This window comes from Drosophila santomea, chromosome 2L (genome assembly GCF_016746245.2).
Source record: "Drosophila santomea strain STO CAGO 1482 chromosome 2L, Prin_Dsan_1.1, whole genome shotgun sequence".
NCBI lineage: Eukaryota > Metazoa > Arthropoda > Insecta > Diptera > Drosophilidae > Drosophila > Drosophila santomea.
Window position 1 is genome coordinate 9044381 of NC_053016.2, and position 18089 is coordinate 9062469.

Consider the following 18089-nt stretch of genomic DNA (forward strand, 5'->3'; position numbering starts at 1 on the left):
GCCTATCGAATAGTCGATAGCTGCTCTCTTGCGGTATTTTTCGTTGCGAAAAGAAATACCTAAAAATACCGACATTCAAAAATTATTATTTTTAAATACTACCGCGATTTCTTTCTATCTTGAGAAAGTGTCCAGATGTTTGTTAACAATTTCGAACTAGGTATTGATTTCATAATAGATTGTTTATCAAGGTGAATAAAGCTTAAAGCTATCAAACTTCTGGTAATAGCAATATTTCTTGCTATATCGTTTTAATTAATGAATATAAAAAGCTCCAATCCCCCCACCATAAGGAGCTGCTTGGAAGAAAAAAGCACTTTATGATTCTCTCGATATACATTAATGTATTTAGTGTTAATATATAACCACAGTTATCGCTCAGTAATTATCATTTAAATAATGGCATTCAGAATGCTAAAATTAAACTACAGATGTTTTAAAATGTACTCGAATCGTTGTTGGATCGCATGCACATAAGCAGATGCAGAGATCGACAACAAAATTTGTGATCTTTCTAGGACTTAGAGACTAGGCTAATTTTATAATCCTATATAGCTGCCTTTGCTAATCATTCTCTACTCCTACCATATTACATATATGTTCGCCCTTTTTTCTCGAAAGACCACACTCTGTGTTCTTCATACCGGAAAACTACCCTCTAAACTTAAAATACTATTTACACTTGGTGGTCTGATCCAGCAGCTTTTTCCACAAATCGAACTGTTCGTTCGACTTGATCATGTGCACGCTGATTGCGTTGCGTATGTTGCACGGGTTGAAAGAGATGCGTCGGTTGACGAACTCGTTCGCCTGAACCCGCTTAACATTAAGGCTTTTGGCGACTATGCCCGTGGTGAACACATCCTCCAGCTTCAGATAAACGGTCTTCAGCGATCGCAAGTAGAGTTCGTGCACAATGTCTCCGGTGAGAACGTAGGCGGGTCCAGTGGTAAAGGACGGGAATACTCCCGCCGCGAACTGGTCGACGGACACATAGTATTTGGACTTCTTATTGCGAATCGGTTTCCACTTTTTGGCCAGGCGACCGTATATGGTTCGCTTGTCCTTGTGCTTGTCCAGGAAGGTTAGCAACTTGGGCACATTGATGAACATGTCGTCGTCTGTCTTGAGAATGTACTTTGCCTTTGAGCAATGCACATCTGCCCACTCCAGCGTCGATATCGTCTTGAGGGTAAGGTTGTTGTACGAGTCTATGAAGTTTCCCCTTATAAGATCTCCATAAATGAAATTCTCCTGCGTAAGCGCCTTGTTTATGGTTTCATTGGTGCCGCGTCCCAAGACAAATGCCATGCCCACGTCCCTTCTCGTTCCGTAATGCATCCACGTCTGCCGTATGGACATGCGGGCTGCGTCATGAGACATCGCTGAGCTAATGAGAACCAGGAGCTTAATAAACTCTCCGCCTTTTGGACATATGCGCTCCGCATCGATCTCCTCATCCAGGTGGCCTGGCTCGTAGAGTGTCTCGGTGGCCACTCCCTTCGAGGGATCAACAGGAGGACTTGGCACCACGCTCTTGCCTTTTGTCATTTTTCCAGCTGGCGCAGGTGGTTTTATGGATTTTTGCTGCGGAGCTACCGCCTCTTTCTTGGCTTCCTTAATTTCCTGTATCACCTTGGATTCCGGTTCCTGCTTTTCGGACTCAACGCCCGACACTTCCAGTTTGCCGTCCACTGAGTTCAGTTGCGCCATTTCCGATGGATTGCCTTTATTTAGAAAGAGAAACCACACCATTAATTGAAATACAAATAAACACTCAAGCGAATTCTAGTCCGTCCCATAAACATCTGTTCGACAGTAATCCAATAGTATGAAACAATACGTGATGTTTACAGCGCTTTCATAATGAAACACGAAACCTGGCCAAATAAGGAGGACTGCGCATTTCGCTCTCCATGCCGTGAAGTTATACAAATGGGTGCGCCACCAGCGGGTCTTTGTCTGAACAAATGTTTGTCTTTGGAGCGGTTTTACATCAATAAAACAAAACAGCTCAAGGAAATTGTGACGCAAGTTGGCATAAGGTAAACGAAAAGAGGATCAATTCGAAGGAGAAACAAAACTAAACTGTTCGTCGACTTGGTTTTAAATTGTTCACCTGGATTTATAGGTCTCAAAGGTCTACCGCCCTACCGCTCAATATGTATTGGTGTAATAATTACCCGTGCTACTGTTCGAGGTGATGTTTTTCAGTATCCTATCGGCGTTCTCGATAAACTTTTGTAAATTGGAAGTGGGTATAAGCAGGTCCGCATCGGAGAGCCCTGGCTGCACCTGCGACTGGGGCAGCTGTTGTTGTTGTGGTGACTGGGCGGGAATCGATTGTTTCACAGCCAACGTGTCTGCAGAACTGTTGTTATTGGTGCTACTGTTGATGTTGCCTGTGGAATACACATGATTAGCTTAATTAGCGCGACAGCGTTAGCGCACCCACTAACCTGTTATGCCATCAACACTCTGGCCATACTGCTGCTCCTCCAGCAGTTCATCCGCCATGACATTGGGCGTCTGCTCAGGGCCGCCCACCTGGGGACTGGCGCCCGCCGAGCCACCGTCGAGCAGAGCATCCTCGTCGATGGTGGGCAGCCGGTGCTGCGGATGCTTCTTGTGGATCTCCGCCGGTTGCGATGGCAGTTGTTGCGAGTGTTTGCTAGATGCGCCTTGCTGCTTAGACGAACTTTCACCGGTGGCCGAATTGTTCTCCTTTTCCGTGCTATTGGCTGACGGCACTTGGTCAATCGGCTGTCGTCCAGGATGACCGCCAATCAGCTGTTGTGGCGGCGATGCCGCAGGGTGCACATGGTTCGCTGTTAGTGTGCTCGTCGTTGAGTACGATGCGTAGATGAAGATGGTGAGGATCACCACGATTAAGACTAAAAAGAAGCGTAGCATGCGCGTGTTGTGCAGATTGCCCACGGCCGCCATGGTGGCACTTGCTAAATCTCTCAAATCTCAGTCAGTCTAGGTCTCAGTCTCAGTCTGGACTCCGCTCCTCGTTTTCAATTTGTGAGTATTTTGATAACGATCCCCGCACGCTTGCAAGTCCAACGACGAATGCGATGCTACTGCAATGAGCACAACGGAAATAAAGGTAAATAACTGATTCAGTTCATTTGTTAAGTGCTCTCATGCCCGGCACTATAGAAATAGGAAGGTATATTAAGATGTAGGGGCTGCTAGGTTTTTAATTATAAAAACGTACTTCTGTCCCGCGGTTAGGTCATAATTTCCGCACTAATAAAGCAATAGTTGAAAAGGCAGTAAAATTTCTTAAAAACTGAAGTTAACATTTAAATCGTATATATTTTCTTATCCAATATAGAATGGTATTTAAAAGTCGAGTAAGGCCAAATACTCGGGCTTGTTGCATTTGTTACCATTGGCGCGGAATGCAAATATTTGTGAAAAGAGCGCGCTTGTGGAAGTTAACTGGCCTGAAAGATAACGCTTTTGTCTGTTTTTCGAATCGTTTACAAAAGAACTTAATATTAATTAACGTGTTATTTTAGGTTTTTGCACATTTTTGAAAACTATAATAGTTTTGAACTGAAAATCTCGAGGGCCAGCTAACAGAATACGTGATTTTATTTCGGGAAACAAGAGAAGGGCTTTGCTGTTTTGCATGGTAATGAGGGTGACGAACTGGAAAGCAATTGGGAAATTTCCGTGGGCTAATGAATGGCCAGAAAGAGGAGAACACGCACAGCATCCAGAATCGTCACGACATCGCCATCGGCTCTGTCCCTACTTTGCATGCGCTTGAACAAGTCAACAGCAATCTTGACCCTATTCCGCGACTCAAGAGAGCTCCAACGGAGGCAGAACAGAATTCCAAGCACCGGACAGACCCTACTCCAGTTGGCAGGGAGCGAACCACTTGACTCGTGTTCCATGGCCGGCTGGCCGATAAGATTTCTTATCGTTCGATCCCATCTGGGTATTTCATGGCTTTCTTAGTATTCCAGTATATCTATAGATTTATGAGCTATTTCTCTGGGCCGCTATAAAAATAGTGCCAGTAGTTTGTAGCAGGTCGATATAAAAATCAATACAAGAGCAGGGCACAGACACTCGGAACTCTTTCAGCACCTTTCGATTTGGCCCGCGAACAGTCGTCTTGGATAGTTAATGAAAATCCCCAATGCGTCACTGTGGGTAACTGTGCTACCTTAATTGTTTGCCGATAAGACAGTGCCTATCAACCTATTAACACAAATCTTATCTGGCTGTCTAGCAGGGAATGGTTATAATCTGATATCAAATACGCAATACTCAAGACATTTATTTATTTGCACAGAATGTTGCTGGAATATTTAATAGTTCACTGTATAGAAGTTTCTACTTCTTACTTCCAAATATGCTAGTGACCTTGATTTCAGTTTTCTTCCTATAGATACTGATGAACATTTCGTTTTAGTATATTTTGTTTTTATCATGCTAGTCGCTTCTTCTCTTGCCAGAATTGTTTGTACACACGCGTCTAGCTATCTAATAACTATCAGGAAATGACGATCAAAGCACTTTTGCTTTAACATCACTTATCTTACTAGCTACCTTTTACTTATGATTAAAAATCGTTTTCATTTTAAGCAATTAACAGGTTTTTCAATTTTATCTTATCTGCTTTGCGGAGGTGAAGGAACACCTGAATTCGCAATTCATCAAGGTAAAACCCAATTGAATTTTATTTATAAATGAAAACACTAAAAAGATGTAATTGTTAATACCTGGCCAAGTAAAATGCAAAGCTGATAAGACAACGGCTAGCTCCTACGAATTTTCTCTTATCAATTAATTATAATCAGTACAAATTTACTGTCCCACAAAATAAATTATTACTTTATTGAGATAATGCTGTACTGATAACCATACACTGACATTTAATTAAAATAGTTCCACCATATATTTGGTCTACTAGTGAACGGTTATTAGTCAAATGGGTTGATCAACTTCATCAATGTGGTCTGGTTTGGTCAACTATCCCCCGGGAACCGGAAAGAATAGCCACGAGTACGGGCACAATGGAATTTTTTTTGGGGGCTAAATCCGACAATGTCGTATCGTGTTTATGGCTTATCGTGAAGCTGAACGGACGTACATATAGTACAGCGAAATTCTATTTCTATTTGGATCCGCAGCGTGACGTGCAGCGCATTGATAAGAGATAACCCTTTGTTTTTCCATCAAGAGTGAAAGTGTGGCCTATCTCGTGCGATGAGATGAATCACTCACTATGCATTGGCTAATTACACTTTATAAATCGCATTTTCTGTAATAATCGCGACCCGCTTCTTATCACTCTTTCATTTCCCTTGCGGAATATGAACATTAAATATATGTTAAACATGCTTTAGTTCTATTCAAGCAAGGAATGAGTAAAAAAGAAATTTTTTATCTGCAGAAACTATGGGTTCTGTTCTTAATTAAATTTATAAACGGTTCTCACCAGTTGCCATAACTCACCAGGCATATAATTGTACAATTTCAAGAACTTCGACTGTAATTGTTCCACATGTTTTAGCATTTAGCTGCTTTTAGTGCCTTGTAATTGTGTGCGAAATTACCAAAGAACCGTGAAATTTGACGAGAGCGCGTAATTTGATGAAGTGTAACTCGGATTCAGCTTTTGCTGAAGTCGGGGACTCCGCGGCGCGGCGTGTGGAGCGCGGAAGTGGATCCAAGCTTCCAGTCCGGCTGGCTGGCGGTCGGTTATATTTTTTCGTGGCCCCACTCCCGAGTCTGCTAATAAGTACATTGAACCGCAGATAATCGCCGGTTAGACGGCAAACGGGTTTTCGGGCGTCTCGAAACTATTTTCATCTCCAACGGCCCACTATCAATCAATGTTTCGACCAGGAAGATTCAGCTGGACTCTGGATCGTGCTAATGAAATTCTTCAATAGAAATGGCAATGAGTTGCCTGCAGAGTCGTATAAAGTTCAAATAAAAGCTGCATTGCTGCCAGCTTAGAGTTAACAGCCCTGTTTTATTGTTTTTTGAGGCATCAAGTAACCAAAGAGCATGCATTGATACAAGTAGAAGGAAAGATCATTTGACATTTAACTTCCTCTTAAATCTATTTAAATGCAAATTAAAATCGGGCAACAAAAAATGACTCTTCAAACGCCTTTTTTTGTGCTCTCAGCAAGCAAAACATTCCAAGGAATCGTACATTTTAAATCACTGAGAAAGCGAAAACAGCTTAGCTTACAAAATTTTTTGCCTTGCTGTGCTATTTGTTGATAAGAAGGGATATTTCTGGCTCTGCCTAATATTGTGGAATTCCGAGAAATGAACGATAAATGGGGTAATAAATTGATTTCTCATGAATGTACATTTGGTTAGAAATCGAGCATTATTGGGGTCTAAGCCATTGATACCAGGAAGATCACAGTGCCGTGGAGGTTGGGTGGCGTTAATGAAACCACCACTTGACTTGTGCCCACACTGGTGGTGCAATGTCCGGCCGTGAAGTTTGGAAATGTGCGCTCGTTGGTTGCTTAAGCAGACGTAAATGTGTGTTAATAAATTAACAAAAAAAAAAAAACTAAACAAAAACCCTAGGCAACGCACCGTCATCGTTGCGTCGCCGAGTCTTAGTGCCCCTTCGAAATCCACGAATCTCCGGGCAACCAGAGACACTCATTATAAACTTACCTCCCAGTGCGGTTTAGCTGCGTCTCTCTTCCTCGTTCGCTGGAATTGGAGATGGTGCTATTGTTGGACCAGGGTCAAGCATAATTACTTGCTTGCCTGCTTATTTTTAGTGCTTATTTAACGTTAATAAATATGCCTTTTGTTGACAATTAACGATGATGAATTGCTATCGTTGGTGTTGTTACTTGTGTTATCCTAGTGTTTCTTGTTGTTGTTGTTGTTGTTGTTGCTGCTGGGCCCCAAGCGCCACCACGGAAATCGTGTGCCTTGGGGAATTTTCTGGTTTTAGTTTTAGTTTTGCGCGTATTTAGGCATTCATCGATTTTAATAACGCCAGCCCGCTTCATTAGTCATGCGGGGCATGTTTTATAAATAAATAAGCATTAACACCTTGGCAAACGAAGCGATTTGTTGTTGTTGCTGCAAAGCAGAGATTTTGATTTAATTTCGCGTTGCCCTCGATTTTTTTGGGCGGTTTTCGTTTGCAGTCTGCTGATGAAACGCGGCTTTGTGACACTTTTAGGGCTTTGCACACTTCGCTACGTTAAAGCGGCCGCAGATATTCCAATTTTTTCCTCCTTTTTTGTGGGAACACCATTACTCCCACTTCCAAAAACCAAACCGATTTTGTTTGCGATTAGCTCAACATTAGTGATGTAAAACATCATCGATAAGTCAAAAAATGTTTTCTTTTCGATATGTCGATAACTATGCTGACATGGATGGTCACCCTATGACGGTTAACAGCACTGTAGACCAACAGCTGTTTGATTTGTAGTAATATAAAAGCGCCTTTCTTGATAAGACCAAAGTTCATTAAAACCACGAAAAATTTGGACCCTAATATTATCTCCCCTTAAGTGTTTTATTATCCTTCTTAATTTATGCAAGTATACAATCATTGACGCAACCTTTATTCTGCAGAGTAATCGAAATACGCAAGCTACTTATAACATTCTTAGATTTCGTGAACGAAGAGATGGCGCTGATTCCGGCTGTTACCAGACTCACCTCCTCCGTAATTCGGATACTGGGCTGCAATCCCAGCTCCATGACGCTCCAGGGCACCAACACGTACCTGCTCGGCAGCGGGAGAAGGAGAATCCTGATCGACACTGGCGACGAAGATGTGCCCCAGTACATCGATCACCTGGGAGAAGTACTGCAACAGGAAAAGGCCGCCATAGACACAATCTTGCTGACCCACTGGCACCATGACCATGTGGGCGGCGTCAAGAGCATTCTGGGTACCAAATTGGCCGACAAGGATTGCCGGGTATTCAAGTTCGGGCGTACAGATGCCCCAGATGTGTGTCCTGAGATCCCGACGGACATCAAACTCCATCCATTAGCACACAATCAAGAATTCACCACGGAGGGGGCGAATGTGCGGGTGGTTCACACTCCCGGGCACACCACCGATCATGTGGTGCTGGCCATGAACGAGGGCACACTCTTCAGCGGCGATTGCATCCTGGGCGAGGGCACTGCAGTCTTCGAAGACCTATTTGAGTACATGAAAAGCCTGGAGAAGATACTTAACATCAAGCCGCAGCGTATCTTTCCAGGCCACGGCAATGTCATTGAGGAGCCAATTGGCAAAATTGAGTACTACATTAACCATCGCAATCAGCGTGAGCAGCAAATCCTGCAGTTCTTCGTTCAGCGGCCCAACGAGCGCTTGCAGGCTATGGACGTCGTGAAGGTGGTCTACAAGGAGACACCGGAAAACCTCTGGCCCGCCGCCGCCTACAACGTGAACCACCACCTAAGCAAGTTGGAAAAAGAGGGCAAGCTACGGGTCAGCAAGTCGGCGGATGAAGAGTTCTATGTCTACCAGCCAACCAGCGCGCTTTAAATCCTTTTATTCTCATTTTTTCGTTAAACGTATATTGTGATTTGTTTGTAAGAAATCGTTTTATAATTTTCATTTCCAAACAAGTCAGATTGTTAAAGTAACGAAGTGCTTTTTTTTTACTTGTGATCACACTTTATGGTGTCATCTAATAACATCTTCCACAAATCAAACTGTTCGCTACTCCGTACCATATGGATGGTAATCTTTCCGCGGATATTACAAGCCTCGAATTTCGTGCGGCTGTTGGCCATCTCGCGCACGTTTACCCGCCGGATGTCCAGAGTTTCAGCCACGATGCCCGTGGTGAAGACATCTTCCAGCTTTAAAAATGCGGTACTCAGCGATTGGACATACAGGGCGTGAACAATGTCACCAGTGAGCAGGTAAGCGGGTCCGGTGGTGAAGTAGGGAAAGGTAGTCTTTCCATACTGAGCGTTGGATATGTAATACTTGGACCCCCTGTTTCGTATGGGTTTCCAATTTTCAGCTCGTCGTCCGTAGATCGATCTATTGGCTTTAAGCGTGTCCATGAGCGTCAGCAGCTTTGGCACATTGATGAACATGTCGTCGTCCGTCTTGAGAACGTACTTAGCCTTCGTACAGTGAAGATCAGCCCATTCTAGCAAAGAGATGGTCTTCAGAGTGAGATTGTTGTACGAGTCTATGAAGTGTCCCCTTATCAGATCCTGGTACATAAAATTCTCCTGATCGATTACCTTGTTTAGCGTCTTGTTTTTGCTTCTACCCAGGACGAATGCCATGCCCACGTCCCTTCTGCTGCCGTAGTGCATCCACGTCTGCCGTATGGACATTCTGGCTGCCGAATGTGGCAGTGATGAGGTTATTAAAACCAACAACTTTGTGAATAACCCTTCTCGTGGACATATCCTTTCCATATCAATCTCACTGTCCAGGTGACCCGGCTTGTAGATAGCTTTTACAAGCGGCATTGGAACGGGAACTTCGGTATCAATTGAGAACAATGGCACTGATTTCCTTGCTACAATATTTTTCGAGTCTAGCAACATTTCTGAAAGCAATTTCTGCATTGGACCGTCATCTGTGAAAAAAAAAACACAAAGTGAACTTTTTGACGACTTTTTAGAGAATTTAACTTTATGGCAGTAATCCTCACCCAGTAACTCATCCTTATCAATTCTTCTGTTTCTAATAGAATCTGCAATATTTAAATTCTCATCAAAAGTTGTGTGCACATCGTTGTTCCTGCCACTGATGTTTCCTGAAATTTGAACGGCGAACCCACCATTAAAATCTTTAATAGACTCCTGAAAGGATCGTGGTCGTATCGCTTGGTCCATTAACTGCTTTGCAGAATTCTTGGACACTACATCGTGTTTCGCTATCTTAAAATAGTCGAGATTTTCCATTATCTCTACTTTGGAAACGTACGTGAAGACAATAAAGCTGGCAAGGATTAGAATGAGGATGCAGCGCAGCAGTCGGCCAGCCATGGCCATAAGTTAGTTTCTATTCCCCGGGAATATGTCCGCTCTACAAGGTGGATTTGACACAAGCACCGAAAAGGCATGTTTATTAAGTTCGTTTAAATAAGCAATTAAAGAAATGCATACTTGACTCCTTGCTTTTTATTCTCATCATGGTTGTGAATTCTTTTGACTCGTTGTTTATTTTACGTGCTTCTTGAATTTATGGCATGGATGGTATATGGCTATTGCGGTTTGGGCCCCATCCTGGTATGAATACTTCTTTTTTGCCATTATCAACACATAGTTTCCGTTTTCCGGCGACCCACAAAATCTTACAGAACCTTCAGCTCTGTTATGAGCGCTTTTCAGTCCACTGTTAATGATGGTTCTGCTTATGTTAGTTTACATTACCTGCTCGCGTTGCCAACCACTAGCAAGTCTGCACTGTGTACGTCAGCTGTCAAAACGAATCACAATTTTTTCACGGCTTTTATTGTGCGCTGCATTATTATTGCATTTTCCCGAGTCCAAAGCGGTTGCGTAGCATATGCGTGGATCGGTCGCGGTACTTAAATGTGGCACGCATCCAGTGCAGTGAGTGTCAAGTGACCAGAAGCGAGTACAAGCAGTGACCATGTCGTTTGTGGGCGGGGGCGGGTGCGGTGGCCAGGACGTGCACAAGTTTGTGGAGGCCCTGCAGGCGGATTTCAAGACCCTCTCGCTGGAGACCAAGAAGAAGTATCCTCAGATCAAGGAGGTGAGTCCTGCTGACGTGTGGTTCACGGTCGTGTTTGTCTAATTGCGGCACTTATCCGCCGACACACGAGTGTGTGTCACCCACCAACCCAGTTGGGTGGTTGGGTGGTGGAAGGACGTCGGTGGGCGGGGGATGGCTTGCTCTGGTTCCACCTGTGCTTGCTCTACGCAATTACGAAATTGATAGCCAGCGCATATGAAATTGTGTTTATGACATTTCCACCTGCCCATTAACTCTATAACGTTTCCAATTCCCAATCAGGCGTGCGAGGAGGCCATTTCCAAGCTCTGCACAGCTGGCAGCAGCCAGCAAAACTCGGTGTACTACACCGTCAATCAGATACTCTATCCTCTAGTGCAGGGATGCGAGACCAAGGACCTCAAGATCATCAAGGTAAGAGTAGCCATTTCACTATATTGTAACTATATCTAATTCCTATCTTATTTCTCCCAGTTTTGCTTAGGCATGATGCAGCGGCTCATCACCCAGCAGGTGGTGGACCAGAAGGGCGCCCTTTACATCACCAACGCATTGTGGACCCTAATGGAGAACAACATCGAGGAAGTAAAAGTGCTGCAAACGGTAACACTTTTGCTGACCACCAATACGGTAGTGCACGGCGACACATTGGCCAAGGCCTTAGTTCTGTGCTTTCGCCTGCACTACGCCAAAAATCCGACAATTGTGAATACAGCCGGTGCCACCATCCGGCAGCTGGTGTCCCTGGTGTTCGAGCGAGTGTACCTGGAGAAAGACTCGGTTTCCAGTCTCCAGCAGCAACAGGCCAGTGGTTCGCCAGCTGAGGGAGAGGGCGGAAATCAGGATGTGCAGACCTTTGCTTCGGATGCATTCCTGCTATTTCAGGATCTCGTGCAGCTGGTAAACGCAGATCAGCCCTACTGGCTGGTGGGCATGACCGAAATGACGCGCACCTTTGGTCTGGAGTTACTTGAGGCCGTGCTGACCAACTTCAGCGCCGTGTTTCACGAGGTATGTTTACAAATCGGCAGAGAGGTATTGACTTTCAAGTCTTTAAATTTTCGATTACAAAAACATTGTGTGTGCTTATATATGTATTATTTTATATATTAGGCATTTATATGGCTTATATTACAAAGCATTTTAAAAAACATAATTATAAAATTCAATTACTCAATAATTAATTTCTTTTTTTCATTAGAGTAACGACTTTCGACTGCTACTGAAGGAACGAGTGTGTGCCTTGGTCATAAAACTCTTCTCGCCAAACGTCAAGCATCGCCAGCTGCCCGCACCAAGCAATGGAAACGCTCCTGTGCCGGCCGAGAAACCCTATTTTCCAATCAGCATGCGATTGCTGCGCCTCGTGGCTATACTTATACAAAAATACCACACTATACTGGTAACAGAGTGTGAGATCTTTTTGTCGCTGATTATTAAGTTTTTGGATCCGGATAAGCCAGCTTGGCAGCGAGCCTTGGCCCTTGAGGTTATCCACAAGCTGGTTACGCGCTCTTCACTGATTGCATTCTTTTGCAAGTCGTACGACCTAAAAAATCATGCAACCAACATTGTGCACGACATGATTGCCGCCATGGGTAGCTATATACGATATTCCCTGATCAATGCATCGGCCATGCTGAATGGCCAGCAGAATGGAGTCGCCAATTCGCTGACAGCCTTGTCGGGAAGCAATCAATGTGGCTTCATGTTTCGAGGTGCTTACCTTCCCTTGGTAGCCACTTATGCACCAGGCGTCTCCAAAGCTGTTTAGTACGTGGATATATCTGTTTATTTCCATAAAATCTTATTTACAATTTTTTTTTACAGCTTGGAAATGTTGGATAAGATAGATGCATCAAATATTCCCGACAGTTACGGCATATCGGTGGGTCACGCTATTCTGCTGGATATGACTCGATCGATTGGAGGCGTCATTCAACGAACCCCGGAACTTCATCCCAGCCACAATACGGCAGTGATTACAGAGGAGGAGCACAAGCCTCTGTGCCTTCAGCTGGTAAATTCCAGCTGGTCTGCCCTTCTCAGCGCTTTTATTCCGTTGGTGGAGACGTCGATTGACGAAGCCACCACCGAGAACATCCTCAAGGCTATGCAAAACTATGCAGCTCTTTGCGGAATGCTGGAGCAACTACAGCCGCGAGACGCCTTTATTATGGCCATGTGTCGCGCCTCCTTTCCGCCCCACTATGCCATGTCCATATTTGCCAATACCACACAGTCGGATGGTGACTTAAGATGTGAGTTTTAAATTGAATTTACTTTTGTATATAGATACAAGCAACGCTCAACCAATCCTATTCGTTGCAGGTCACACGCGCAGTGGTAGCCAAGATCTAAGCAGCCAGTTTATCAATAGCTGTAGTGGCGATGCAGGAGACTTCCGACCCCAAATCGTTGCGGTGGGCACACCACTGCCATCTGCATCTCTGCCCCACAGCGTGATGCAGGCGCCGGTGATGCTTACTAACAAAAATCTACAGTGTATGCGAGCTATTCTCTTCCTGGCGCACAACAATGGTGGCATTTTGGGAACCTCCTGGCACATTGTGCTGCAGACTCTGCAGCACCTAGTATGGATCCTGGGGCTGAAACCTTCCACCGGAGGTAGTCTTCAGGCCATGCCAAAGCCAGCTGTGGAGGCCAATGTGGGCATTCAAACGGCAGTGATGGCCGATCTTCCAGTGCTGTCACAAATGCTTAGCCAGCTATTCGAGTCCAGTCAATATCTGGATGATGTAGCGCTGCATCATTTGATCGATGCGTTGTGCAAGCTCTCCCACGAGGCCATGGAGCTGGCTTACGCCAATCGGGAACCATCGCTTTTTGCGGTAGCCAAACTGCTAGAGACTGGCCTAGTGAATATGCCTCGCATAAAGGTATTGTGGCGACCACTCACTAATCACCTGCTGGAGGTGTGCCAACATCGACACATTCGAATGCGGGAGTGGGGCGTGGAAGCCATTACCTACCTTGTTAAGTCTGCCCTTCAGTTCAAGCACAAAACGCCCCTCAAGGAGAACATGGTAAGATTACCCCTCTGTAGTTCTCTAACAATTATTTTAGAACGACACTGAAAAGTGTTTCAAAGAAGTAATTCCACAACAAAATATTAATGTTCCCCTTTCTTGTTTAGGAACTACAAACCATGCTGCTGAGTCCTCTCTCTGAGTTGTCTACAGTCCTGCACGCAGATGTACGACAACGACAGCTGGATTGCGTTCTTCAGATCCTAAACACAGCAGGGGAAATCCTCTCCTTTGGCTGGCCAGCCATTATTGAGATCATTGGTGCTGTAAACGAGCACCATGGCGAGCCCTTAATTCGTACAGCATTCCAATGCCTGCAGCTGGTTATCACAGATTTCCTGACTGTGATGCCATGGCGGTGTCTGCCCCTGTGCATCAGCACTGCTGCTAAGTTTGGCTCCCAGACCCAGGAATTGAACATTTCCCTAACGGCTATCGGTCTCATGGTAAGATATGTTATAAATCTTAGATAATATATCGCATACATAGTACTATTGTTACTTTAATTGTGTACTCTGATTGCAGTGGAATATTTCAGACTTCTTTAATCAAAACCAGGACAAGCTTATGTCCACTCAGCTGCAGGATGTGGCCATTCTGCCCGACTTCCCAGGCACAGTAAAGATGCCGCAGTTCGATAAGTTGTGGATGTGCTTGTACGCCAAACTGGGCGAGCTGTGTGTGGATCTGCGTCCGGCGGTGCGTAAATCTGCTGGCCAGACGCTCTTCTCCACCATCTCCGCCCACGGCAGCCTGCTTAATCCGCCCACGTGGCAGGCGCTGGTCTGGCAGGTTCTCTTCCCGCTGCTGGACAACGTGCGTGCTCTGAGCAGCTCGGCCAGCAACGAGAAGGTGGACGCCAGTGGCAACATTCTTATCCATCACTCGCGCAACACCGCCCAGAAGCAGTGGGCAGAGACGCAGGTGCTGACTCTATCGGGCGTCTGCAGGGTGTTTAATACAAAACGGGAGCTGCTTCAGATGCTGGGTGATTTCGAGCGAGCCTGGTCCCTAATCCTAGAGTTCATCCAGAATGCTGCGTTGAGCAAAAATGGTGAAGTCTCACTTGCTGCCCTTAAGTCTCTGCAGGAGATCATGTACCACAACACAGCAGAGCGAACGGAGAGGGCATTGAAGGATCCTCAGACGGCCCAGGAGCAGGATGAGGAAATCTGGACCGTAAGTAGTCTAGAGATTAAAATGCGATAACTGCAATTCAAAGTGGTTGTGTTATGTATATTTTTACTAAATGGACTTTTGTCTTCCTTATATTTGAGCAGATTGCCTGGAACATTTGGCTTAGCATTGGCATGGAGAGCACCAAAATGTCTACATCGACCTCAACGAAGTTGCAGCAGCAAAATAGCAATGGCGCCGAAACTCAGGACGACTTTTACATTCCCAGTCAGGCCTTTCTCACCGCACTGATCCAAATCTTTCCCGCCATTTTTCAGCACATTCAAGTCAAGTTAGTAGACAGACGTACATTGGAAGAACGCATTGTCATAAATTTCGTAATAATATCTATCAGATCTTTTCATTTCAATATTCAAAATTCTTTATTTAATTTTTTTTTCAACAAGATTAAATTATATTTTAAATGCTTTCAGATTTAGTGGGGCAGACTTTGACAAGTTCTGTACGGTACTGACGAACGCTGTGTGCATTCCCGTCCAGACCGATGCGGTTCCCTACATCATGTCCACTGTGTCGGACACCCTGTTGACGCCTCTTCACGATGGCATTCTCGATTGCATGGAACTTATACAAAAGGCAAGAAATTACAAGACAATGCATTATCATTTATGATTAATAATATTTCAATAGGAGGCTACAAAAACCGACTCGCACATCAGTCAGCTTATCCCTGCCATTTTCCGGCAGTTGCTGATCTTCAGTAAATTCGCGTGCGCACCGCCCACATTCCAGCAAAGTGTGGAGCACAAGTATGCGAAGTCCTCGGGACACTATGCCAACAATGCCTCCGTCGAGGTGGTCAGCATGAACTACATACCTTTCGGAGAGAAGTCCATCAGTATTTGCGTGAAGCTTTACCAGACCACGGCCACTGAGGACCCGGTGGTGCAGGAGCAGATTCTGCACGACATCGTAAAGGCTCTGCGCACGCCGCTGGCCATGAAGTACAAATGCCTGTCCTCCAGCACTTGGAAGCTTGCGATTTCCAGTCTGATTAGCGTGCTGCATACTGGTCTCAAGGTGGCGCGAGCTAAGCCGCAGCATTTCGCAAGCTTGTGGGACGATTTGGCCGACACCCTGGACAAATTTCTGTTTCCGGCGAGTGTATGCACCATCGAGGATCGCGGTCTCGAGGAGATCGTGCTGGATGAAACGATTGATTGCCAGGTTATTGAGCTGTTGAGGGACGAGGTTTTGCCTCACTCCCACGAAATGCCGCACCAGTTTATCATGCAGATCGTTGTGCTGCTGAACAAGGGTTCTATTCACTCCGCCTCAGACACGAACATTTGCTACGAGTCCGACTGGAAGCTGCGTGAGATTTTTGCCAAAACGTGTTTCGAGACCCTTCTGCAATTCTCGCTACTGGAGGACCATGCCAACACCAACAACAATCGTCTCAATGCCAATGTGTTGGCTGCTGGGGCCGCGGGAGCAGGTGGCAAGGACTTTGCCGGCAGGCTAGCAGTTACCGCACTGCTGCATCGCTTCCAAGAGGTGCTCAAACGGTTTAACGACGATGAGAGACAAAGCGGAAAGTGCCCGCTTCCAAGGTAAGATTATATTGAAGACAGTCCTAAAAAAAAACACGATTCTACAGAAAGCGACCATTTTCTTTGAGATTTTTTTTTTATTGACTGATGTAATTAACTTTCTTAACAGATTCCGGCTGTCTGAGATATCGTTCGTGCTAAAAGCCATTGCAACACTTGTGGTATCCATGAAAAAAGCGCCTGCATCAAAGGGTAATACATATACCACTAAAATGATATTGTGTCCTATGTTAACTTACATATTTAATTTCGCGCAGTCAACAAGCCAGCTTGGGATCAGTTGATAGGCCTGTATCCATACCTGGTGGACTGCACCACAACAACGTCGCCGGAAGTGTCGAGATCGCTGCGAGAGGCACTGCTCCAGTACACAGACTTGCTGCAGTCGCCACGCTCTTGCGCAGCGGCCACTATAAACGACAATGTAATACAATCGAATGGACAAGAGTGAAAGTATGCCTAGACACAGACAGAGACCAAGTCCACATCCAGACTGGTGACAGCTGTGCGATGTTTTTCTTAGTTGTTTAAGCGCGAACCGTTTGAATATATATTTATTTTGTGCATAATTTATGAATGTTAATCTTAGCCCTCCCTCGCATAGATGTAACGACTAAGCATCTATGTACTTACATACATACCTAAACATATATATATATATTTGTAAAAGTATTTTGTAGTTGAGCTATGAAGTATACAATAGGAATATCCGGCGTTGCCCCAAAGCCGAATAACCAAGATGAAACCCTACGAACCGCTTGGCACAGGAACGAAATGCAGACAGCAGATTCCTTTAGTACCTTTTCGAGACGCAAAGACAAAGAACTATATAAGCTATGGCTATACCAATACAAATCTAACTACGATCTATTTGTGTAGCGCATTTTATTGAAGAGACTTGCGTGTTATCTGAATCAAATATTAACCATTAACCATGATGCAACCAACCAACTTTGTAGTGACGTTTTTAAATAAAGCAAAAATTATTATTACCACCTGTTAAGCGTAGTTAATTTATGACGTCAGATTTCCCTTATCAAGAACCTCCAGTTGGATGGACGGCTGCCTCGGCGACAAGTTTACCCCGCCAGTTACCTGAGCACACACACCTTCTGTTGCCCCAACCTTATCGCATCCGCAGTGAGGAGCCACCTTGAACTGCCCCGACATGGAATTCTTTCAACTTGGCAACTGGTTTGTATTGGCGAAATGGGGTTACTGATAACTCTTGATATGTTTAGAAAAATAACCTGCATGCGACAACATAATAAATATTTATCTCACTGATAATCCTGTTGCTTAGCGGCGAGTCTTATGTAACAAGCAACAATGGTAATATTGGTATTACCTATTTGGACATGTACCCACCTTTTGGATTCCGCTTGTGCGTGTAGATCAGCGAAAGTGCAAGGTTTTAATCTAAATAAAATTTTTATTTTAATTTGTTTTGTTTCATTTTTTTGTCGGTTTTCTGTTTTTGTTTTCATTTTAATCGGTATAATAAGTATAATAACATTTTTTGTTGTTCTTGTTTTCATTATTATTATTACTGTAATGTTAATGTTTTTA

General features: G+C 44.6%; 4 protein-coding genes across 9 annotated transcripts; 2 read left to right on the forward strand and 2 right to left on the reverse strand.

The window, feature by feature from the left end:
* Nucleotides 1–324: 324 nt before the first annotated feature.
* Nucleotides 325–7316, reverse strand: LOC120443763 (beta-1,3-galactosyltransferase 2). The gene is made up of 4 exons (XM_039623057.2): nt 6679–7316; nt 2460–3086; nt 2184–2402; nt 325–1727 (listed from the first exon to the last, which is right to left on the reverse strand). The coding sequence occupies exons 2-4, from the start codon at nt 2944–2946 to the stop codon at nt 673–675; spliced, it is 1761 nt and encodes a 586-aa protein (XP_039478991.1). The 5' UTR covers nt 2947–3086; nt 6679–7316; the 3' UTR covers nt 325–672.
* Nucleotides 7317–7432: 116 nt separating this feature from the next.
* Nucleotides 7433–8637, forward strand: LOC120458097 (beta-lactamase-like protein 2 homolog). 3 transcript variants are annotated; one of them, XM_039645628.1, is made up of 2 exons: nt 7433–7564; nt 7641–8637. In XM_039645628.1, exon 2 carries the CDS (start codon nt 7658–7660, stop codon nt 8534–8536), a length of 879 nt encoding a protein of 292 aa, XP_039501562.1. In that variant the 5' UTR covers nt 7433–7564; nt 7641–7657; the 3' UTR covers nt 8537–8637. The 3 variants fall into 3 exon arrangements, with proteins under 3 accessions (XP_039501562.1, XP_039501568.1, XP_039501576.1); XM_039645634.1 differs by having other exon boundaries at nt 7438–7568; XM_039645642.1 differs by having other exon boundaries at nt 7457–7538; nt 7603–8637.
* A 14-nt stretch (nt 8638–8651) lies between these two features.
* On the reverse strand, nt 8652–10277 carry LOC120458074 (beta-1,3-galactosyltransferase 1). Of its 4 annotated transcripts, none has more exons than XM_039645590.2 (3): nt 10129–10277; nt 9672–10048; nt 8652–9596 (listed from the first exon to the last, which is right to left on the reverse strand). In XM_039645590.2, exons 2-3 carry the CDS (start codon nt 10012–10014, stop codon nt 8653–8655), a joined length of 1287 nt encoding a protein of 428 aa, XP_039501524.1. In that variant the 5' UTR covers nt 10015–10048; nt 10129–10277; the 3' UTR covers nt 8652. The 4 variants fall into 4 exon arrangements, with proteins under 4 accessions (XP_039501524.1, XP_039501533.1, XP_039501540.1 ...); XM_039645599.2 differs by lacking the exon at nt 10129–10277 and having other exon boundaries at nt 9672–9776; nt 9947–10105; XM_039645606.2 differs by lacking the exon at nt 10129–10277 and having other exon boundaries at nt 8926–9155; nt 9253–9596; nt 9672–10112.
* Nucleotides 10278–10436: 159 nt separating this feature from the next.
* On the forward strand, nt 10437–17515 carry LOC120458064 (protein MON2 homolog). Its single transcript, XM_039645579.2, has 13 exons — nt 10437–10741; nt 11003–11134; nt 11195–11731; nt 11922–12493; nt 12551–12981; nt 13052–13767; nt 13878–14216; nt 14296–14949; nt 15051–15238; nt 15381–15543; nt 15598–16520; nt 16630–16712; nt 16778–17515. The coding sequence occupies exons 1-13, from the start codon at nt 10619–10621 to the stop codon at nt 16969–16971; spliced, it is 5055 nt and encodes a 1684-aa protein (XP_039501513.1). The 5' UTR covers nt 10437–10618; the 3' UTR covers nt 16972–17515.
* Nucleotides 17516–18089: the final 574 nt, after the last annotated feature.

Excerpts from the sequence above, each read along its gene's own strand:
- LOC120443763 (XM_039623057.2), bottom strand. The coding sequence starts at position 2,946 with ATGGCGGCCGTGGGCAATCTGCACAACACGCGCATGCTACGCTTCTTT. Across the intron at positions 2,403-2,459 it reads GAGTGTTGATGGCATAACAG|GCAACATCAACAGTAGCACC; the intron begins GTTAGTGGGTGC and ends TGTATTCCACAG. Across the intron at positions 1,728-2,183 it reads CACCTCGAACAGTAGCACGG|GCAATCCATCGGAAATGGCG; the intron begins GTAATTATTACA and ends TTCTAAATAAAG.
- LOC120458097 (XM_039645628.1), top strand. The coding sequence starts at position 7,658 with ATGGCGCTGATTCCGGCTGTTACCAGACTCACCTCCTCCGTAATTCGG.
- LOC120458074 (XM_039645590.2), bottom strand. The coding sequence starts at position 10,014 with ATGGCCATGGCTGGCCGACTGCTGCGCTGCATCCTCATTCTAATCCTT. Across the intron at positions 9,597-9,671 it reads TGATAAGGATGAGTTACTGG|ATGACGGTCCAATGCAGAAA; the intron begins GTGAGGATTACT and ends TTTTTTTCACAG.
- LOC120458064 (XM_039645579.2), top strand. The coding sequence starts at position 10,619 with ATGTCGTTTGTGGGCGGGGGCGGGTGCGGTGGCCAGGACGTGCACAAG. Across the intron at positions 13,768-13,877 it reads CGCCCCTCAAGGAGAACATG|GAACTACAAACCATGCTGCT; the intron begins GTAAGATTACCC and ends TTTCTTGTTTAG. Across the intron at positions 14,950-15,050 it reads AGGATGAGGAAATCTGGACC|ATTGCCTGGAACATTTGGCT; the intron begins GTAAGTAGTCTA and ends ATATTTGAGCAG.